Source organism: Haliotis rufescens, unplaced genomic scaffold (genome assembly GCF_023055435.1).
Source record: "Haliotis rufescens isolate VD_foot unplaced genomic scaffold, xgHalRufe1.0.p SCAF_8, whole genome shotgun sequence".
Lineage (NCBI taxonomy): Eukaryota > Metazoa > Mollusca > Gastropoda > Lepetellida > Haliotidae > Haliotis > Haliotis rufescens.
The window spans coordinates 19,572,533-19,588,493 of NW_025964372.1; the positions used below are offsets into that span (position 1 = coordinate 19,572,533).

At 38.9% G+C, this 15,961-nt stretch overlaps 3 protein-coding genes across 4 annotated transcripts; 1 reads left to right on the plus strand and 2 right to left on the minus strand.

Moving 5' to 3' along the window:
- Positions 1 to 215: 215 nt before the first annotated feature.
- On the minus strand, positions 216 to 8,846 carry LOC125376813. 2 transcript variants are annotated; one of them, XM_048388836.1, is made up of 6 exons: positions 8,455 to 8,846; positions 6,810 to 8,000; positions 5,960 to 6,019; positions 5,519 to 5,575; positions 4,850 to 4,943; positions 216 to 2,745 (listed from the first exon to the last, which is right to left on the minus strand). In XM_048388836.1, the coding sequence occupies exons 1-6, from the start codon at positions 8,624 to 8,626 to the stop codon at positions 2,538 to 2,540; spliced, it is 1,782 nt and encodes a 593-aa protein (XP_048244793.1). In that variant the 5' UTR covers positions 8,627 to 8,846; the 3' UTR covers positions 216 to 2,537. The 2 variants fall into 2 exon arrangements, with proteins under 2 accessions (XP_048244793.1, XP_048244792.1); XM_048388835.1 differs by having other exon boundaries at positions 4,850 to 4,946.
- LOC124142515 (IgGFc-binding protein-like) lies at positions 8,658 to 12,490 on the minus strand. The gene is made up of 3 exons (XM_048389732.1): positions 12,334 to 12,490; positions 8,803 to 9,603; positions 8,658 to 8,692 (listed from the first exon to the last, which is right to left on the minus strand). Exons 1-3 carry the CDS (start codon positions 12,389 to 12,391, stop codon positions 8,658 to 8,660), a joined length of 894 nt encoding a protein of 297 aa, XP_048245689.1. The 5' UTR covers positions 12,392 to 12,490.
- Positions 12,445 to 15,607, plus strand: LOC124142514. Its single transcript, XM_048389733.1, has 3 exons — positions 12,445 to 12,507; positions 14,926 to 15,261; positions 15,404 to 15,607. Exons 1-3 carry the CDS (start codon positions 12,445 to 12,447, stop codon positions 15,605 to 15,607), a joined length of 603 nt encoding a protein of 200 aa, XP_048245690.1.
- Positions 15,608 to 15,961: the final 354 nt, after the last annotated feature.

The following is a 15,961-nucleotide window of genomic DNA, read 5'->3' on the forward strand; positions in this document are numbered from 1 at the left end:
ATACAATAATATACAGACGACAACGCCTTTGCCTTAATCACAAGAAACTTCTGCTGAAAGATAAATACATTGTACGCTTCCGTCTATATGATGAGCATGTGTTTCTAAATCATTGTCAAATGGTGATGATGCCAGGACCCACTGGTGGCATTTGTCATAAACACACGCAGAGGGAAGTCAATGTGAGTCTGCAGTACCCCGCAGCTGTTACAAATGATGAACGTCGCTTCATACTTTATTGAAAGTTTATTGAAAGATGGAAATAAGCTAATTCTAAGAAAATGAAACATTTAAGAATTATTTATGGTTCCAGCTATTTTTTATGGTTATGACTCTCAATGACAACAATGAGAAATCTCCAAAAGAAACACAACTTTACAAAGCTTCATGAAATTTCATACATGTGAAGACATCAGATCTTAAACAAATCATCTCTCAAAAGCATCAAGGGTGATTTAATGTTTTTTAAGGGGTGGTCTTTAAATTTAGAAATAACCTCTCGCAAATGAAAGAAATACGAATATATCAGATATAAAGATGTGCATATATGAATAAATGACAAAACTACACATATACTAGTATATATAACAAAAATTAATTATTAGAATGTATTTTAAATGTTGTATCGTATAAGTAAACAATAAACAATGAAATCATAAGAAACATGGTCAAATACAATGAAAGGTTGCTACACAAAAAGAGTCAAGAATTAAACATTTTCAACCGTCAGTTAAAGCTATCCTCCCACATCACCGTATGTGACACAATTTAATCACTGTCAAACTGTCACTGGTAACTCAAGTAACCAATTTAAGAAAACTGAAAAATAAAATCTAGCTTGAGACTGCTATAGTGTTGCCCTGTCCTGCTTATTTCAATATAGTCACACAGCTTGGGTATAGAACTCTGCAAACTCTGGAATTAAACATAACTAAATAATAACATCGATTTAACCCCAGTGCGGTGCTTTTCCTTGAAATGGATGTCAGGGATACTCACCACAACAAATTGAAATGTGTTTTTAAAGAGAGGTGCTTTATGCACGCCCCGTAACACCAAATAGCCTTATCGTGAACGATCCGCGCAACAATGCAATATCTACAAAAACAACAAATGCAGATGGGACCAGTTCACTTCCTCGAGTACCGCCATATGTAACTGTTTTTTAATCAAGTCGGTTTGAGCATGCTGAAAAGTCTTATGTTGAGCATTTTACATAACCTCTTAATATATGTTTACAAATACTAGCTGAATATGTATTATCGTAAAAAAAACATATGTAATAAATATAAATATTAAGTCATTGTATAACAGTGAAAATATGCTCAGCACATTGAACATTCATTTGAAACTAACTTGAATGAATGCTTATACTTGTTAACAAACCTTTAACCAAACCATCCGTGAAAAGCATCCAGTTTACTACTTCCACAATGACGAAACAATTAACAGTGTGTTCTTAAACTGCATCTACATGTATGTTATTAAGAAAATGTACAAAAATGTACCCCCTCTCGCCCGAAAAAAATCCCCCAAAATACAAACCCAAAACAACAATAAAATGATAAAAAAACAACACTACGAATATAATACAAAGTTGCTACACGAAAAATAAAAAGTATTAAAATCTCTACTGCTGTCAAATCGACCCCCTGATTCACAATTGCAGCCCAGTGAGTGAAATGGTACACTAAAAACTAAAATGAGGCTTCACAATGTTGTTTCCAAAATTCATTCTTCCTTTTCCAATGAGTAGAGGAATAGAAACGAAGAAACCATTTCCACAATCAACATGTAGCGGTATTGTTAATGATTCTACTTTACATGATAATATAAATAAAACCAAGTTGGTTCTGGAACCTGTTCAATAAATACTCCCTCATCTGACAGTTCTACAAACATATTAGTTAAATGGCACGGTCAGAGATTGTTTCTGAAGGCAAAGAACACATTGAAATGTTTCATTCTGTGTTTTATAAATTTCAGTTGTTGGGGGCAGCTATGTCCGTGAATCATGTCCTGGTTGATGCCTTGTACTTTACTCAAACTGTAGCAGATACAATTTCATGACCTTAATACGACAGTACTTACCTTTTGAAATTAAATGTAATACAATCAAAGCTCTTTGTGCCTTCTGATACATGTCCTAATTGTTAAATAAACTCTGAAAAGTCACATGAATACGACTTTAGATTTATCCTTATGAAAATAAAACATATGTACACAAATCATTAAATGTTTATAACATGAATGTTTAAAAATTTACTCAGTGTGTTTGAGAGAATGTATCTACAGTAAAGTACGTTTATAACGAACACGCTTATAACGAACTGACGGATATAACGAAATGATTTTTTGGTCCCGACTATTTGCTATAGTTATGCTGTATATATGCTTATAACGAACTACGGTTATAACAAACTAAAGTTAGTGGTTCCTTCGAATTCTTTATAACCGTAGTTTAAGACAATAAGACAGCTAAATGTCTCGGAATCGGTTTCTATAACAGTTCTAATTCATGTTTGCTTTGTTTCGAGTTATTTTCCACCTTCGAAATTGACATATATGGCAGAACTGTCAGCGATGCTAACGTCGAGAGGTGTGCAATTAGTTGTTATCTCCGTGTAGGTGGCCTCATCTGCTGCACCTTCAGCGACACTGTCAGGCACAGTGTAGATGTTGGAGGTCGAGGGAGCATCGGCGCCTTGTGCTTCAACACTCTTAAGTGGCATCGTGTTCTTGCGGCTTAAAAAGAGAAACAGTCACACAAATTACTGTAGTTAATCCAACGTAAGATACAGCCAAACAGCGAGTATTAAAGTATTAAATCATTTTCTTCAGATTCACAATGATAAACAGAATAAGATACGCTTGTATCCCTCAAAGAATATATGTGTAGTGACCCCAGAACTTCTGAGGTGTCCAGTGTACAGATTAGCTGAGTACCTTATCTGACCAGAAAGACAAAGGGACTTGAAAGAGGAAGGGATTGGACTACAGTGTTAGGCAGTGCAAAGGGTGTATTAGAGAGAGAAATAATCTATCATAAAACTTATCACGCAGAAGCTTGCTCAGTTAAATGGCTGTTTGTTATTGTTTATGTATGAGGGGGGGTTGAACAAATAATAAAATAAGGTAGCTGGAACTGTAACTGAGAAAGGATTTCTATATTTACATGACTTATGGTAGCTAAGACACTCATATCAAGTAAACTAAAATAATCATATGCTTGTGATACCAGAAATATCTGTTACAGCCAGATATATTATATTTAAAAGGGCATGAAATAGTTTCTATATCCTATCCATTTCCTTGTTCACGAAAATATTATTGGGTTTCACCACGCACATACCCTACGACTGATACTGCTATAGTATCACACATATCTCATCCTGTCTGTGTGTACTCCACAATTAACTATGTATGTTACCAGTGGGACAGGACAAAACCGCTGATATCGCGAGCTGTTTCTATACATGTGATCTTGAATTTGCGGTTCATCCTTGAGTTAATTCACGCACAGAATACGTCCAAATGACACCCTGTTTGTCATTACAGCCGACATAAATTCGGTTCAAATGGTTACAATGCGTCACGTGGCTGATTCCTCAAGCTCTCAGCAGCTAGTTCTCATTTATGTACTTGCAGCAGTCATATATGCTGCTACGGGCTGCATCTATAGCAACACTAACTTGATTTGGTTTTGAGTCTTAGTCTTCCAATTGCTGAATTGTGGATATGGACGATCACTTTCATAAATTATTCTCTTAAAAAATGGAGGGGATCATGAAATATAAATGTTAATACCAGTAAAAGAACAGGTGTTGACGACAAACATCCTATGCAAGTGTGACAATCGTCCTCTTTCAGGCGTTCCAGGAGGTCAACGACAAGAGTACAGGATCGACTGATCCGAAACCAGGCTCTACAAAATCGAGCTCAAACGGCGAATCAAGCTGCTGCAAACTTCAGGCAACTGGAGTACGGGTCAAACGATTAGAAATCACCTACAAGCAGCTCATCATCTATGCTCAACAGCCACGTGTTGTGCCGCCACTTACAAATCGTCATCTAGCCAACAGAGGTCAATGGTGTAGACAACGTCATAAATGGGGTAATCGTCGCTGGTCACGTGTCATTTTTCAGATGAGTCCCGATTCACTTTGCACGTCCTTGATAGGTGTGGTCGTGTCCGGCGACGTCGAAATGAACGTTAAGCCAATGTCAAACTGAGACATCATGACAGACTTGGCGGTGGGTCGTATTTTGTGGCGGGTGGCATCACTATGACGCCTCATACGCGGTATGCCTCGTCAATTGAATGAATGTTTGACAAACGTGGCGGTAGTACGCACTACTGATCCAAAAACATCAACTCTTATACTTCACTACCGGTTGTAATGTGTTCCCAATTCGTTATTATCATGCAATTATTACTCGAAACTAATATATCATACAAGTTTGGAAATTCTAAGTTATTTCCAAGTATCCCGTACTTTTTAAGAGGGTATTGCTGAGTAACATGTTTAAGAGATAACGTCTTTAAGTGGCTTTTCGAAGTTTGCATAATGAACAAGGGATACAGTTCTATGGATATACAACTTCTTTATGACAATAAAAGCGACGTTCCGGTGTAAGTATCAACACCAAAACGCCGCTTTCATTGTAATAAAGAAGTTGTATATCCATGGAACTTTATCCCTTGTTCAAGAGATTGTAATACGTTTCGACGATTTGAATGTTGTGGTTATCGACTTATTTAAGAGTTAAGAACGATCACGTTTGAGAAATAAATCTCAGTTAACTACAATTTTTAAACATATAAACACTTACAAATATAAACACTTACATGTAGAATACATATGACATAAAGGCGACCAGGAGAGCCACAATAACAGTCCCACAGATTATCCCCACGATCAGTGCTGCGTTGTTCGGATTGTCTGCTGAAATGAATATATTTTTAAAAATAATTGAATGTTTTTACAAATCAAAAGGACTGTAATATTTCATAAAAGGCCACATATCACGATATACAGACATGGCGTTTTGCACTCATCACATCACTGAATGATGATGTCGTTGGCATGGCAACTATCGTTTTCTTCACTGATATTAACGTTGTTGTTTTTGACACAGAAATAACGTCCTTCATGTTTCAGACATGATAACAAATCAACAGTATAAATGCCGCTGAGCATGGGGGAAGAAGATAGTGAAAGAATATCACTCACAGCTTTGTTATTATGACCTGTCTGCTTAATAAAAGTCTGGTATTCCAGCGTATCTGTGACAGCTACAATCAATCCTTGGCCTTGTTTCACAAAACAATCGCAAATCAGTGTTTAAGTTGTACAATATAATGGTGGTGACTTTTATGATCAGCTCGAAAACAGGTCCGCGTAACGAATACATCAATATATGTTGATAGGTATAAGTTTCAAGGCAAAGTAGAATGTGGATACACATGGCACATGGTGGACGACGGACGAGAAAAAGAATCATATTTAACATTCACCTTGTAAGGAACCTTCTGTATTTAACTTGTTTCCAATTCCATCTGGCGTAGAGGTCACTGGAATGAATCAGTGAAGGTATTCAATGTATGTATTGTCTTGATAACTGACACAAGAATAGAAGTACACCAAGCAGTGCACAGGTTCAAACATACAGAAGAATGAGCTGGTTTGGTTTGAGGCCACTTTGAACATGAATAGTAGACACAATGACTGTTACGCATTATTGAGAAAGTTGTTAGTGGAGACCTACTATTTTTTCTTAACTCCTTTGACACACTTCCGCAGTAACACGTTAATGAGAGAGTAAAATATGTTTAACGTTGCAATAAGCTGTACCACGACATATATATAAGCTGTACCACGACATATATATGGCAAAGAAGATAAACATGGCAGACGATGGACGACGGACGGGAAAAGGAATACCATTACCCATTTACCTTGAAAAGAATCACCCGTGTTTAACGTGTTTTCATTAATTCCATCTGGCGTGGATGCTTCTGGAACGAATCAGCAAAGCAATTCAATGTATGAAGTGTCTGGATAACTGACACAAGCATGGCAGTATACCGAGCAGTATATATTGCAGAAGGGTGTGTTGGCTTCGTTTATACGAATAAAAGGCACAATGATTGTTACATATTATTGACAACGTTGCGTTTGTCGGACCAACTACTATTTTTATCTAAACTCCTTTAACACAATTCCGCAGTCACACGGCAGTAAGAGAGTGAGTATAAGTTGCTTAACGCTGCAATAAGCAATATGTTAACCTGTTAATAATTATGCCTAGAATAGGCAAACCAGTGAATGAAAGAACGACCAACGATCTCCGTATTCAGGACACAATAACAATGAGCAAAGTCACAGATATCGACTACCCGACCCCAGTTTAGTCGGCACATACTGTGTTTATTGTTCAACGCACACAACAATATTCCAGGTGTATTACGGTGGCCTAAACATAATCTAGTCTGAATCAAACAAGCCAGTGATTAATATTATGAGCATCGGCACATTAAGTACTTGAAAACCATTCCGATTCGAAATCACCACATGGCATTGGACCTACAACGTCAGGCTTTGTTCTCAAACGGCCATGCAAATACTGTTGATTCTTGCTTCAAAGAATTGCCCTTACACATCTGTAGGTACATGGACATGTGTCTTGAGGAGAAGGTTGACTCCAAGTAAAGAACTGAAGGACCTACGTACCTACATAAAGAAATAAGGCATCGAAGGAATGTAGGCTTTTAAGTTTTACGTATAAATGTACATGAAAAGACCTACCTGCATCAAGATATGTCCTAAAATTGTATCCTCCGTTGTATATGGCAAATCTACCGTATCCAAGGACAGCAAAGGAAAAATTTGAACGAATTGTTGTTATGTGTTGACCACTTGGTAATGTTCCCACTTTGTATCTTGTACCTGGAACTTTCGTCCACTTTATTGGAGGACTGAAAACTGTAGAGAGAAGGGCAGGCATTTCTTGAACTTGTACATTGTTGTTGTCTTTATCTGTCATTATTTCCCTGATACCTTGGACTTGTAGGGTTGTTTGTTTAGAGTAGAGGGATACTGGTGGTACTACAATTAACCCATCAGGGACAAAATGATAATACGTCCCAATAGTACACAATGTGACCATGGCTGGCCTTGTGGTGTTGAAGTAAAATGTTTCAAAACTTCCAAATTGTTCACGGTACAGTCCATCTTTACCCACAGAGACGGAAGAACCGTTATTAAACATGATGCTTGCGTCACTGTGGTCAGTAACAACTTGAAGTTGGTATGGTAGGGTACCCATGGACGTTCGATAGTAAGAAGAATCTTGGATAGCGAGAATATACTCACTGCCATAATGTTTCACAGGCAGTAATTGCTCATGAGTTGCAAAGACTCTATGGCGCATATCGTATGTTCCACTGTAGACAGCTATTGTTTCCGTGGCATTAACAATGGTTCTGGTCATATCAGATGAACTGTTTATGGAGAAAGTCTTATATTTATCTAATCTCATACTGAGGGTGTCCCCGTCGCTGTACGTCCTGCCGTTGTAGGTCACGTTGCCCTCCAATCGGAAGATGATGTCAACATCCACCTTCTTGCTGTGTGTTGCTATCACTAAGACTGCTTTGTACCCTGTGCTTCTATACATGTTGTTAGTAAGAAGACAGGAAGAAATGATGTACTTGGTGCCTAGCGCAGACACAGGAAGGGGAGAAAATAATGTGTAAGGGGTCAGTCGACCACTGATCTGAATAGTCTCATCTCTCACATGCACAAGCACTACCTTGGTTGTTGTGGTATTAGGATAAAAGTAGTCTGTGTTGTAAGGATTGAAGCGTCGAGACCAGACGCGCCCGGAGATAGGATCCTGTACCTGCCACTGGCCTCCTGTCTCCCCAGCAGTGGCGAGTATCAGGGGATCGTAGGAGGAGGGATCGTATCCCGGCAATGCCATCAAGTAACTTTCCCCTGTATGGAATGTTAATGTTTATGTATTTAATAAACCTTATGATTAGCGAATTAAAGACAAAGTAATACCAGTATCTTCTCTGGCACAGATGTCTATATTAGAATAATTGATTTTGATTAATACAACGTTATGTTGTGAAAGATTATCAATAGGCAACAGTCGAAGAGACCCCATTCTTTGACAAGTTTCCTACATGCATAGGTCTAAAAAGAAATTTGTCAGAAGTACAGAATAGTGTTTAGCTTGTAACCATTTGTTATGAAATAAGTCTTTAACTCCGCTTTTAAAAATAGTTTAGTAATATAATGGCATGCGAGCTAAATGACACTGCGCCTCAGACAACATCATGAAAACATTACACACATGTACTAACTACACAGTCAATCAATGTATTCAAACGTAGTTCGTTGATAACTATAATGCCATTATCATGACGGAAACTGTGACACATACCTGTATACTGCACTGCTTCCTCTGCAGACAATTTGTAGCCGATGTTATGGACCGATCCGTTATAAAAGGACAGACCTGTGAAGGGGAGGTCGCTGGAAATGAACGTAAAAGATGTATACCCTTTGGTTGACTTCACTGTGCCAACTTTGTATCTGCTGCCCGGTACATCCATCCATGTCAGAACATCGTTTAGTTGTTCGTTTTTAATCAACACTCTCGCTGTCTTCACAGTTATTATCTTTAATGTTGTATTAAGTTTGTTACCCAGAAGCCAGACACCCCTGTGTGTGACGTAAGAGTGTACAGGTGGTACAGTTGCGAAGGCACTGCTGTAACCATCCGCTCTACTGAGTGTCACCAGTACTGGGTGTGTGGTGGTGAAGTGAAGACTCTCTCCCAGTTGAAGTGAGCGGTTATAGAGACGACGCTCACCAGTGGAGACTGTGGCCCCGGTACTGAAAGTGATGTGCACGTGGCTGTGTTCACTGATGATCTGCAGCTCCAGCTTGGTGTCATCAACAGCAACAACATACTCCTGTCCGTGGTGCTTGACAGGCAATAGTTGGTCATACACAGTGTACTTCGAGGCATAGTCTATACCACTGTAGACGGCCACATTGTGTTCACTGTTAATTACTGTTCCATTCAGATCATGTGGGGTGTTTATCATCAACGTTTGATATGGATCAAGTTTGATGGACAGAGTATCGCCGTCACCATATTCGTAGTTGACAAAGTAAACACTTCCTTTTCCCATTTGAAATAATAGTTTAACATCAGTGCTCATGTTGTGTGTAATTATCAGTAGCAAGGATCGATAATAACTGTTAGGTGCAAGACTGGAAGGTACAAAGTACTTGGTCCCAAGGACAGATACAGGAAATGGAGAGAATAAACCATCAGCTTCTACCAGAATATTTACATCTTCGTCACTTCCGCTTACAACGACAGCTGTATTTTCTACAACACTAGTGATTTTCATCTTATCGGTAACACTGCGTGAACCCCCATTGAAGGGACCCACTTCACTGGATGTTCTATAGGCGAAGTGTGGATACTGTATCTCCATCAGGCCCCCGGTTTCTCCAGCTGTGTACCTGATGTACGAGTATTTGCCTCTATATGCCAGAGCCACCACGTAGTCTTCACCTGTAAAGTCAATTCAAAACGATATTACATCCATATATAATGTACTGAATTCTGGTATTGTTGGCAGCGAGATCAAAAGATGACAGATGTGCTGTACCCTTGAACCACACCCATCGGCAGGACAATGTGCAGAACTCAAATAACTGTGTCCGTGCTATGACGTGGTCAATATCGCAACAGTTTGAGGAATGTCCTTCATAGGCCAAAGGAACCCTCCAAGTGTAATAACATTCTACAAGGACAGTGCCAATGAAATAGTCCCATTATGTGAGTCGCTCTATTCAACAACGGCCGTGGATCTGCCGGATACGCTGGAACCGTCGGTCACAACGACAGACCAACTCAATGTACCTGATAATTTTAGAGGGGTGCTCTGCTCACATTATGGTGCTGCATGTACTACAAACAGCTACTCATGACGTCACAAACACCTTCACTTCAATCTCTATATTGTCAGCAGTAAGCGAGAGGAACTGTTGGAGTTACTGTGAAAATGCTTCAAAAATCAGGGCCATGGCCACGCAGTGACAAGAACTGAAAATCACCCCTTAATACTTTTGCATTTTGGCGTGTATCCTGGCCCCTTTACGCTTTCGTCATGACAACAATACTTTTTGAGAAATATTTCATGGATTTATGTGTTAAGTAAAATAATAAAATGACCCTTTTATAAAAATAAATCCTGTATTACCGTCAGTAAGTTAACTAAATGTAAGAGCCAATAGTTGTTACATTCGTGAATGTGTAATAGTAAGGCCCCGCAGTCACAATGAGAAAGTCACCAATCAGGGATCAATCAGTATTTAAAACTAACTATATTATCATGATCATCAATAGTATTTGTTATTTTTTTGTCGGGATTCCGGTTAAGAATGTGTAGGTCCCCAGCAACCTATGATGGTCGTAAGAGGAGACTGTATGGTTTGGGTAGACAGGTTCGGTGACTTGGTAAATTGCATGTCGTCGTGTCCCAATAACGTTATATAACAAACAAACAAACAACAATTCTGCAGCAAAATTAGTTATATCTATAATCGAATCTGGATCAGGCAAGCAATTGTTGAAAGCATGGTCGATGTCCCAAAACTTCGGGGCAAAGTCACAGACCCTGACCACTGGTCCTTGCTTTACAAGAATGTGGTACTGTGAACCTATTCGTACCCGTATTGACCATAGGGAACATGTATAGTAAGTTGTTGTCAGTTAAGTTTTGTCAAATACCCAAATACATGAGGAATTATGGGTTGAGTAACAAATTATATGAAGCCTCTTTAGCAGACTGAGAATGTTTTCGAAAGAATTCAAAACTTCAACGCCATAGAATAAACAGTCTCCCTTTTCTTCAGAAACAGATTCCATTGGACGTAAAAATGCTGACTGTAATTATAGGAATGGATCATTGAAAATCAGTGATGACACATATGGGTGACACATCTGTGAAGTCAATGTAATGTTAAGGGGATCCATTATTTTCCATGAATGGACCGCCCAACAATCATTCGGTCATACAATAATTAATGTAAACATATAATTAACTGAATGCTTAGTTTGTTTTCACTTTGACACTCAAATCACAGATTTCAAAATTTGTAGGAAAACATGTGTCGCCAGTGGGACCCGAACCAGCATAGTATGATGTGAGGACCTTGTGATAGTAGACTTCGGTTACATGACACATGTCAGAACGCTCTGAATGTATTTATTTTTTCAAAAGTTTGTACAGCACATAAAGGTTTTGAAAATAAAATATTCATTTGAAACCCCAGGCAATTGTAAAGAGCTTTGTTCAATGCATTGTAAAATGACTCAGTGATCAACAGATAACACATTTTGCGGCCAGCACGCAACGGTGACGCAAACGTTATAGATAAAAACTACAAAGGGCTCTTGTTTATTTTTTAAATATTCACCATGGCAGTATGTTTTGTCAGAGTATAAAAGTATTTCATATTTAAGTAACTTGGGACGTGTGTTAATAAAGAGAACATGCTTATTACTCGTATGTTCTCCTTAACGTAAAATTTGTTTTTCGATTTTTACGACAAACCTAAACATGTTTTTTGTCCCCTACATTAAAGTCCTAAACATATTTTAAAAATCCATACCTTTTTATGATATGATTTCTTTGATCTGGCGGATTTTGACATTCAAGCACTGTTTGTGTGTATAGATCTTAAACGTGATGAGATGCAACACGCAAAAACCTTTATTGAACATGTCAAGTCCGTGTTAAATACCTGAACACCTTTTTTTACAGCGTACGATTTTAAGAATTATTTATGGCTATTTGAAAGATGTTTTGTTTTCATGAACAGAAATGAATATACCTCAATTTTGCTTGTCTCATTTCATCTATGGTATTCTTGACCTCATACGAGGTCATACAATATCTAATCTTAAGAAGACTTGGATTCAAGATCGTGTTTATCAAATACAAATCACAAATAATTAAGTTATTGGGATCCCAACAAATTATGCAGATTCAAGTGTCATTCAATTATGTGTTCGAAATTCTGCATGGACAAGTATTTGGTTATCTCCAACCGTGTGACAATTATGGTATCAATATGTGTGAAATTCGCTGTTGATTGAAAAACCGATTAAACCATACATCTTTATTCTTTGTAATAATAACAGTTAATAGATAGTTTCCAAACAGAGATTTACTTTGGTGACAACAGTGATTTGTCAAAGAAACGTGGCAAATAAAACCACAACAGAGTTACTTACCCTTGCCACTCTGCAGCACCGTCAAAAGAACAACCAAACGGAAGTACTTGTAATTCATCCTCTCACTCGGCTGTTTCTGGTTCCCATGAAAATAAGGGATGAAGATCCCAGATGTCTCCTGAGATGACTGGATGGAAAATCAAATCCACATGTGACAGGTCGACCCAAGCGGGTGTGAGTATGCCATCAGTGACACGGCCTCTTATATACAACAATATTTTACATCCTTGTTCTACATAGGTCTCGTTTGTGTTGTCAGAATATACTGGATAAGAATTGTTACAAATCAAGGAATGCGTAGATAACTACGAGGAAGTGCTATTGAATCACTGTGTGTGAGTGAATGCTTTGATGACGCAGTCAGCCAAGGTCCAGCTAGTTCATGTTTGTGTATAATCATCACTAGACTTTTAAAGGCAGGTTTAGTGCACATAAAACATATGTTGTCGATGGTAAGATGTGTCACAGAGATATTCATGTTGTAGTTCTCTGCATTTTCTACAACAGGTTATAAAAAGATACAATGTTTCCTGAGGGAAACCGGCGCGGTCGGGTAGCCTAGTAGTTTAAGCGTTCGCTCGTCACGCCGAAGACCCGGGTTCGATTCCCGACATGGGTACAATGTGTGAAGCCCATTTCTGGTATTCCCCGCTGGATATTGCTGGAATATTGCTAAAAGCGGCGTAAAACCATACTCACTCACTCAGTCACTGAGGGAGACCATCGCCATATCGTTCCTACATATCAACACGATATCGCGCAACAAAGCGATAGTCGAACTGACACGATGTTCCGATACGATACAGTGATATTGCGATACAGACACAAACGACACAGAGTAAACACACACTGAATAAGCGTTAGAATGAGACGATGCGGTGGATGAACGACACGACATTATGACAACACGACACGATATGGCGACAGTACAACAGCAGTTACATGCATATGAGACAAGTAACACCACATGACAACGTGATCAGTGCACGTGCAGGGTTATGCAGTGGGGTGGTTATGTGTTATCTGAACTGAACAGAACTTTATTTACACTCAGAGGTACAAAAGTATTTCAACAACATAATACATATACATATGAATATAGAATACATACAAAAACATCTTTGCCGAGCATACATGTATATTTAACCAGATTTACTATGGTAGCAATATATGTTCAATTCAGAAAGAGGGAGCGTTACTTGATATATTTAAACAATGACATGATGATTTTACAGAATTTGGACAGTTTTCTCAATGTTCCTAGTCGTGAGTTATTGAAAAGTAAATTCATTTTATGCATATTGGGTTTAATGTAGAACCTGTGTAAAAATGTTTTCTTTCGTTTTCTAACGATGTCAAAATGTTGACTGTTAGCGTCGGTTTAATTATGACGTCATTAGATCATGTTGGTGTGTAATCAACACTAGCCTTTGACAGGCAGGGTTGGTGCACATAAAACATATGTTGTCGATGGTAAGATGTGTCACAGAGGTATTCCTGTTGTGGTTCTCTGCATTTTCTACAACAGGTTATAAAAAGATTTTCTGAGGGTGGTCATCGCCATATCGCTCCGACATATCAACACGATATCGCGCAACAGAGCGATAGTAACAAACTGATGCGATGTTCCGAAACAGTGAAATTGAGTTACAGACACAACATTGACTAAAAATTGACTAAAAGTTGACTGTTAGCATCTGTTTAACTATGACGTTATTTCACGGAGGATTGCAGTCAGTTGTAGAAACGATACTGAAAAGAGACGTTTATGAGGTACTGAGGATGTTTGGACGCTAGGGGTGTACCGGCCGACGAAGGCTGATCAACAGAATATGCTTTTGCAGCGTAATAATACGGGCGGATTTCTTTCACACCGGAAGAACAAACCCAGTGCCAGGCAACTGAACAGCACAGCGCTCTTGTGATGGAATTGTGTAGCCGCACGTTTTCATCACGTTAATTATGTTTCAAGGTGACAATGCTGGACTGCATACTACATGTGTAACAGCAATATTCGTATGAATTAACAATGTCCAGATCCTTCCATGGCTCTTTTGTGAATGTATATCTAAAGCTGTTTTTAAATATAATTAATTACTCGTTGATCTTGTGTAATCATTTATTTATTTCACAATTAAGTTCTACATGAATAGATTTCTTGTTGAACCTTTGCGTTTAAATTTGGAAATCACCTCGTAACAACAATACAGGGTTTGTGAGCTATCAATCTCCAACGTGTACTTCGTACTCCGTGGACAGGCGGTGGCTTGCCCTCATCTACACCTTATATCGCATACACCTCATATGGCCTTCACTAAATACAAATGGTTTCTTCCACACCCCTGTTGTGTAGAATGGTACTGTCCATTAACCCATTAATGATTTCATTCATTTATATCAATTAATGACCTGAGTACATGGGCCTTTGATCCTTGAGTTTATTTTGACTGTTTATACAGGATTACTGTCATAACCCACTTTGATCATTTAACAGGTCTACTCATCTCAAATGTTTTGTAAGTGTGTATACATTACCTTACCTGATATAATCCAATTATTCTGTTATTATTATTACTGTTCACCTTGCTGAAGGATGTTGTTGGCACAAGGACTGGGGTAGACCTCTCTCCAGACATCATCCAGACAGACTACGAAGCAGCTGTCATCAGTGCCATCAGCGATGTCTTCCCAGCAAGTTCCGTCAGAGGATGCTTTTTCCACTACGCCCAGGCTCTGTGGAGACAAGTTATGGACAGAGGCCTGGCCCGAGACTACACCGACAACCCAGCAGTGCAGACCCACATCAGAAGAACTGCAGCGTTGCCGCTTCTACCCCTAGCTGAAGTCCATGATGCCTGGATTGAAGTGATGGAGCAAGGTCCATATGGGCAGCAGATCAGATGGGTTCAACGACTACGTCACCAGCACGTAAGTGGACTTCAATGCCACGTTCCCTCGAGCCCTGTGGAATCAACACGAGAACACCGGTCCACGCTCCAACAACCATCTTGAAGGTTTCCACAACGGCCTGAAGAAGAGAATGCCGAGAACCCATCCCAACATCTTCCAGTTTGTCAAAGAACTCAAGAAGATCGAGACAGCAGATAGACGGCCAAGAAGGCAGATTGGACAGGGTGGTGCAATGAGACCTCGTGCTCGTGTTGACAGAGACCGAGATGCAAGGATCGAGAGACTGAAGCAGCAGCTTGCTGTTGGCAGAAGATCAGTGATCCAGTTTCTGGATGCAGTTGGACATTTCATCAAATTACAGTAATTTTGCTAGTAATGATGTAGTGCTTATGTAATAAAACATGAAGGTGATGGATATAAATGTACAGTGCTATGATAATACATGTGTATTTATGATATTTGATTTTGTGAAAACATTTGAGTTGTGAAGATGATCTCATATACAAAATGAAATTACAGTATCAAAAGTCATTTACATTCTTTGTTATCTTGTTGCAAGAGTTCATTTTACTTAAGAGATAAGGGTACAAGTGTGATGTGCACTCATCCATAAATTTGTTTTGATAGTAGTGTAGGCGATATGAGGTGTAGGCCAGATGAGGACAGGCAGGCGGTGCCAGGCCGCTAATGGCAGACACATGAGATATTGAGTTCTCAT

Excerpts from the sequence above, each read along its gene's own strand:
- LOC125376813 (XM_048388835.1), bottom strand. The coding sequence starts at position 8,626 with ATGGATGTACCGGGCAGCAGATACAAAGTTGGCACAGTGAAGTCAACC. Across the intron at positions 8,001-8,454 it reads GGAAGCAGTGCAGTATACAG|GGGAAAGTTACTTGATGGCA; the intron begins GTATGTGTCACA and ends CATTCCATACAG. Across the intron at positions 4,947-5,518 it reads TACAGAAGGTTCCTTACAAG|CAGACAATCCGAACAACGCA; the intron begins GTGAATGTTAAA and ends TATTCATTTCAG.
- LOC124142515 (XM_048389732.1), bottom strand. The coding sequence starts at position 12,391 with ATGAATTACAAGTACTTCCGTTTGGTTGTTCTTTTGACGGTGCTGCAG. Across the intron at positions 9,604-12,333 it reads GGTGCTGCAGAGTGGCAAGG|GTGAAGACTACGTGGTGGCT; the intron begins GTAAGTAACTCT and ends TTGACTTTACAG. Across the intron at positions 8,693-8,802 it reads CCCAGTACTGGTGACACTCA|ATAATAACTGTGAAGACAGC; the intron begins GTAGAGCGGATG and ends ACAACATTAAAG.
- LOC124142514 (XM_048389733.1), top strand. The coding sequence starts at position 12,445 with ATGTCTCCTGAGATGACTGGATGGAAAATCAAATCCACATGTGACAGG. Across the intron at positions 12,508-14,925 it reads ACAGGTCGACCCAAGCGGGT|GATGTTGTTGGCACAAGGAC; the intron begins GTGAGTATGCCA and ends ACCTTGCTGAAG. Across the intron at positions 15,262-15,403 it reads AACGACTACGTCACCAGCAC|TTTGTCAAAGAACTCAAGAA; the intron begins GTAAGTGGACTT and ends AACATCTTCCAG.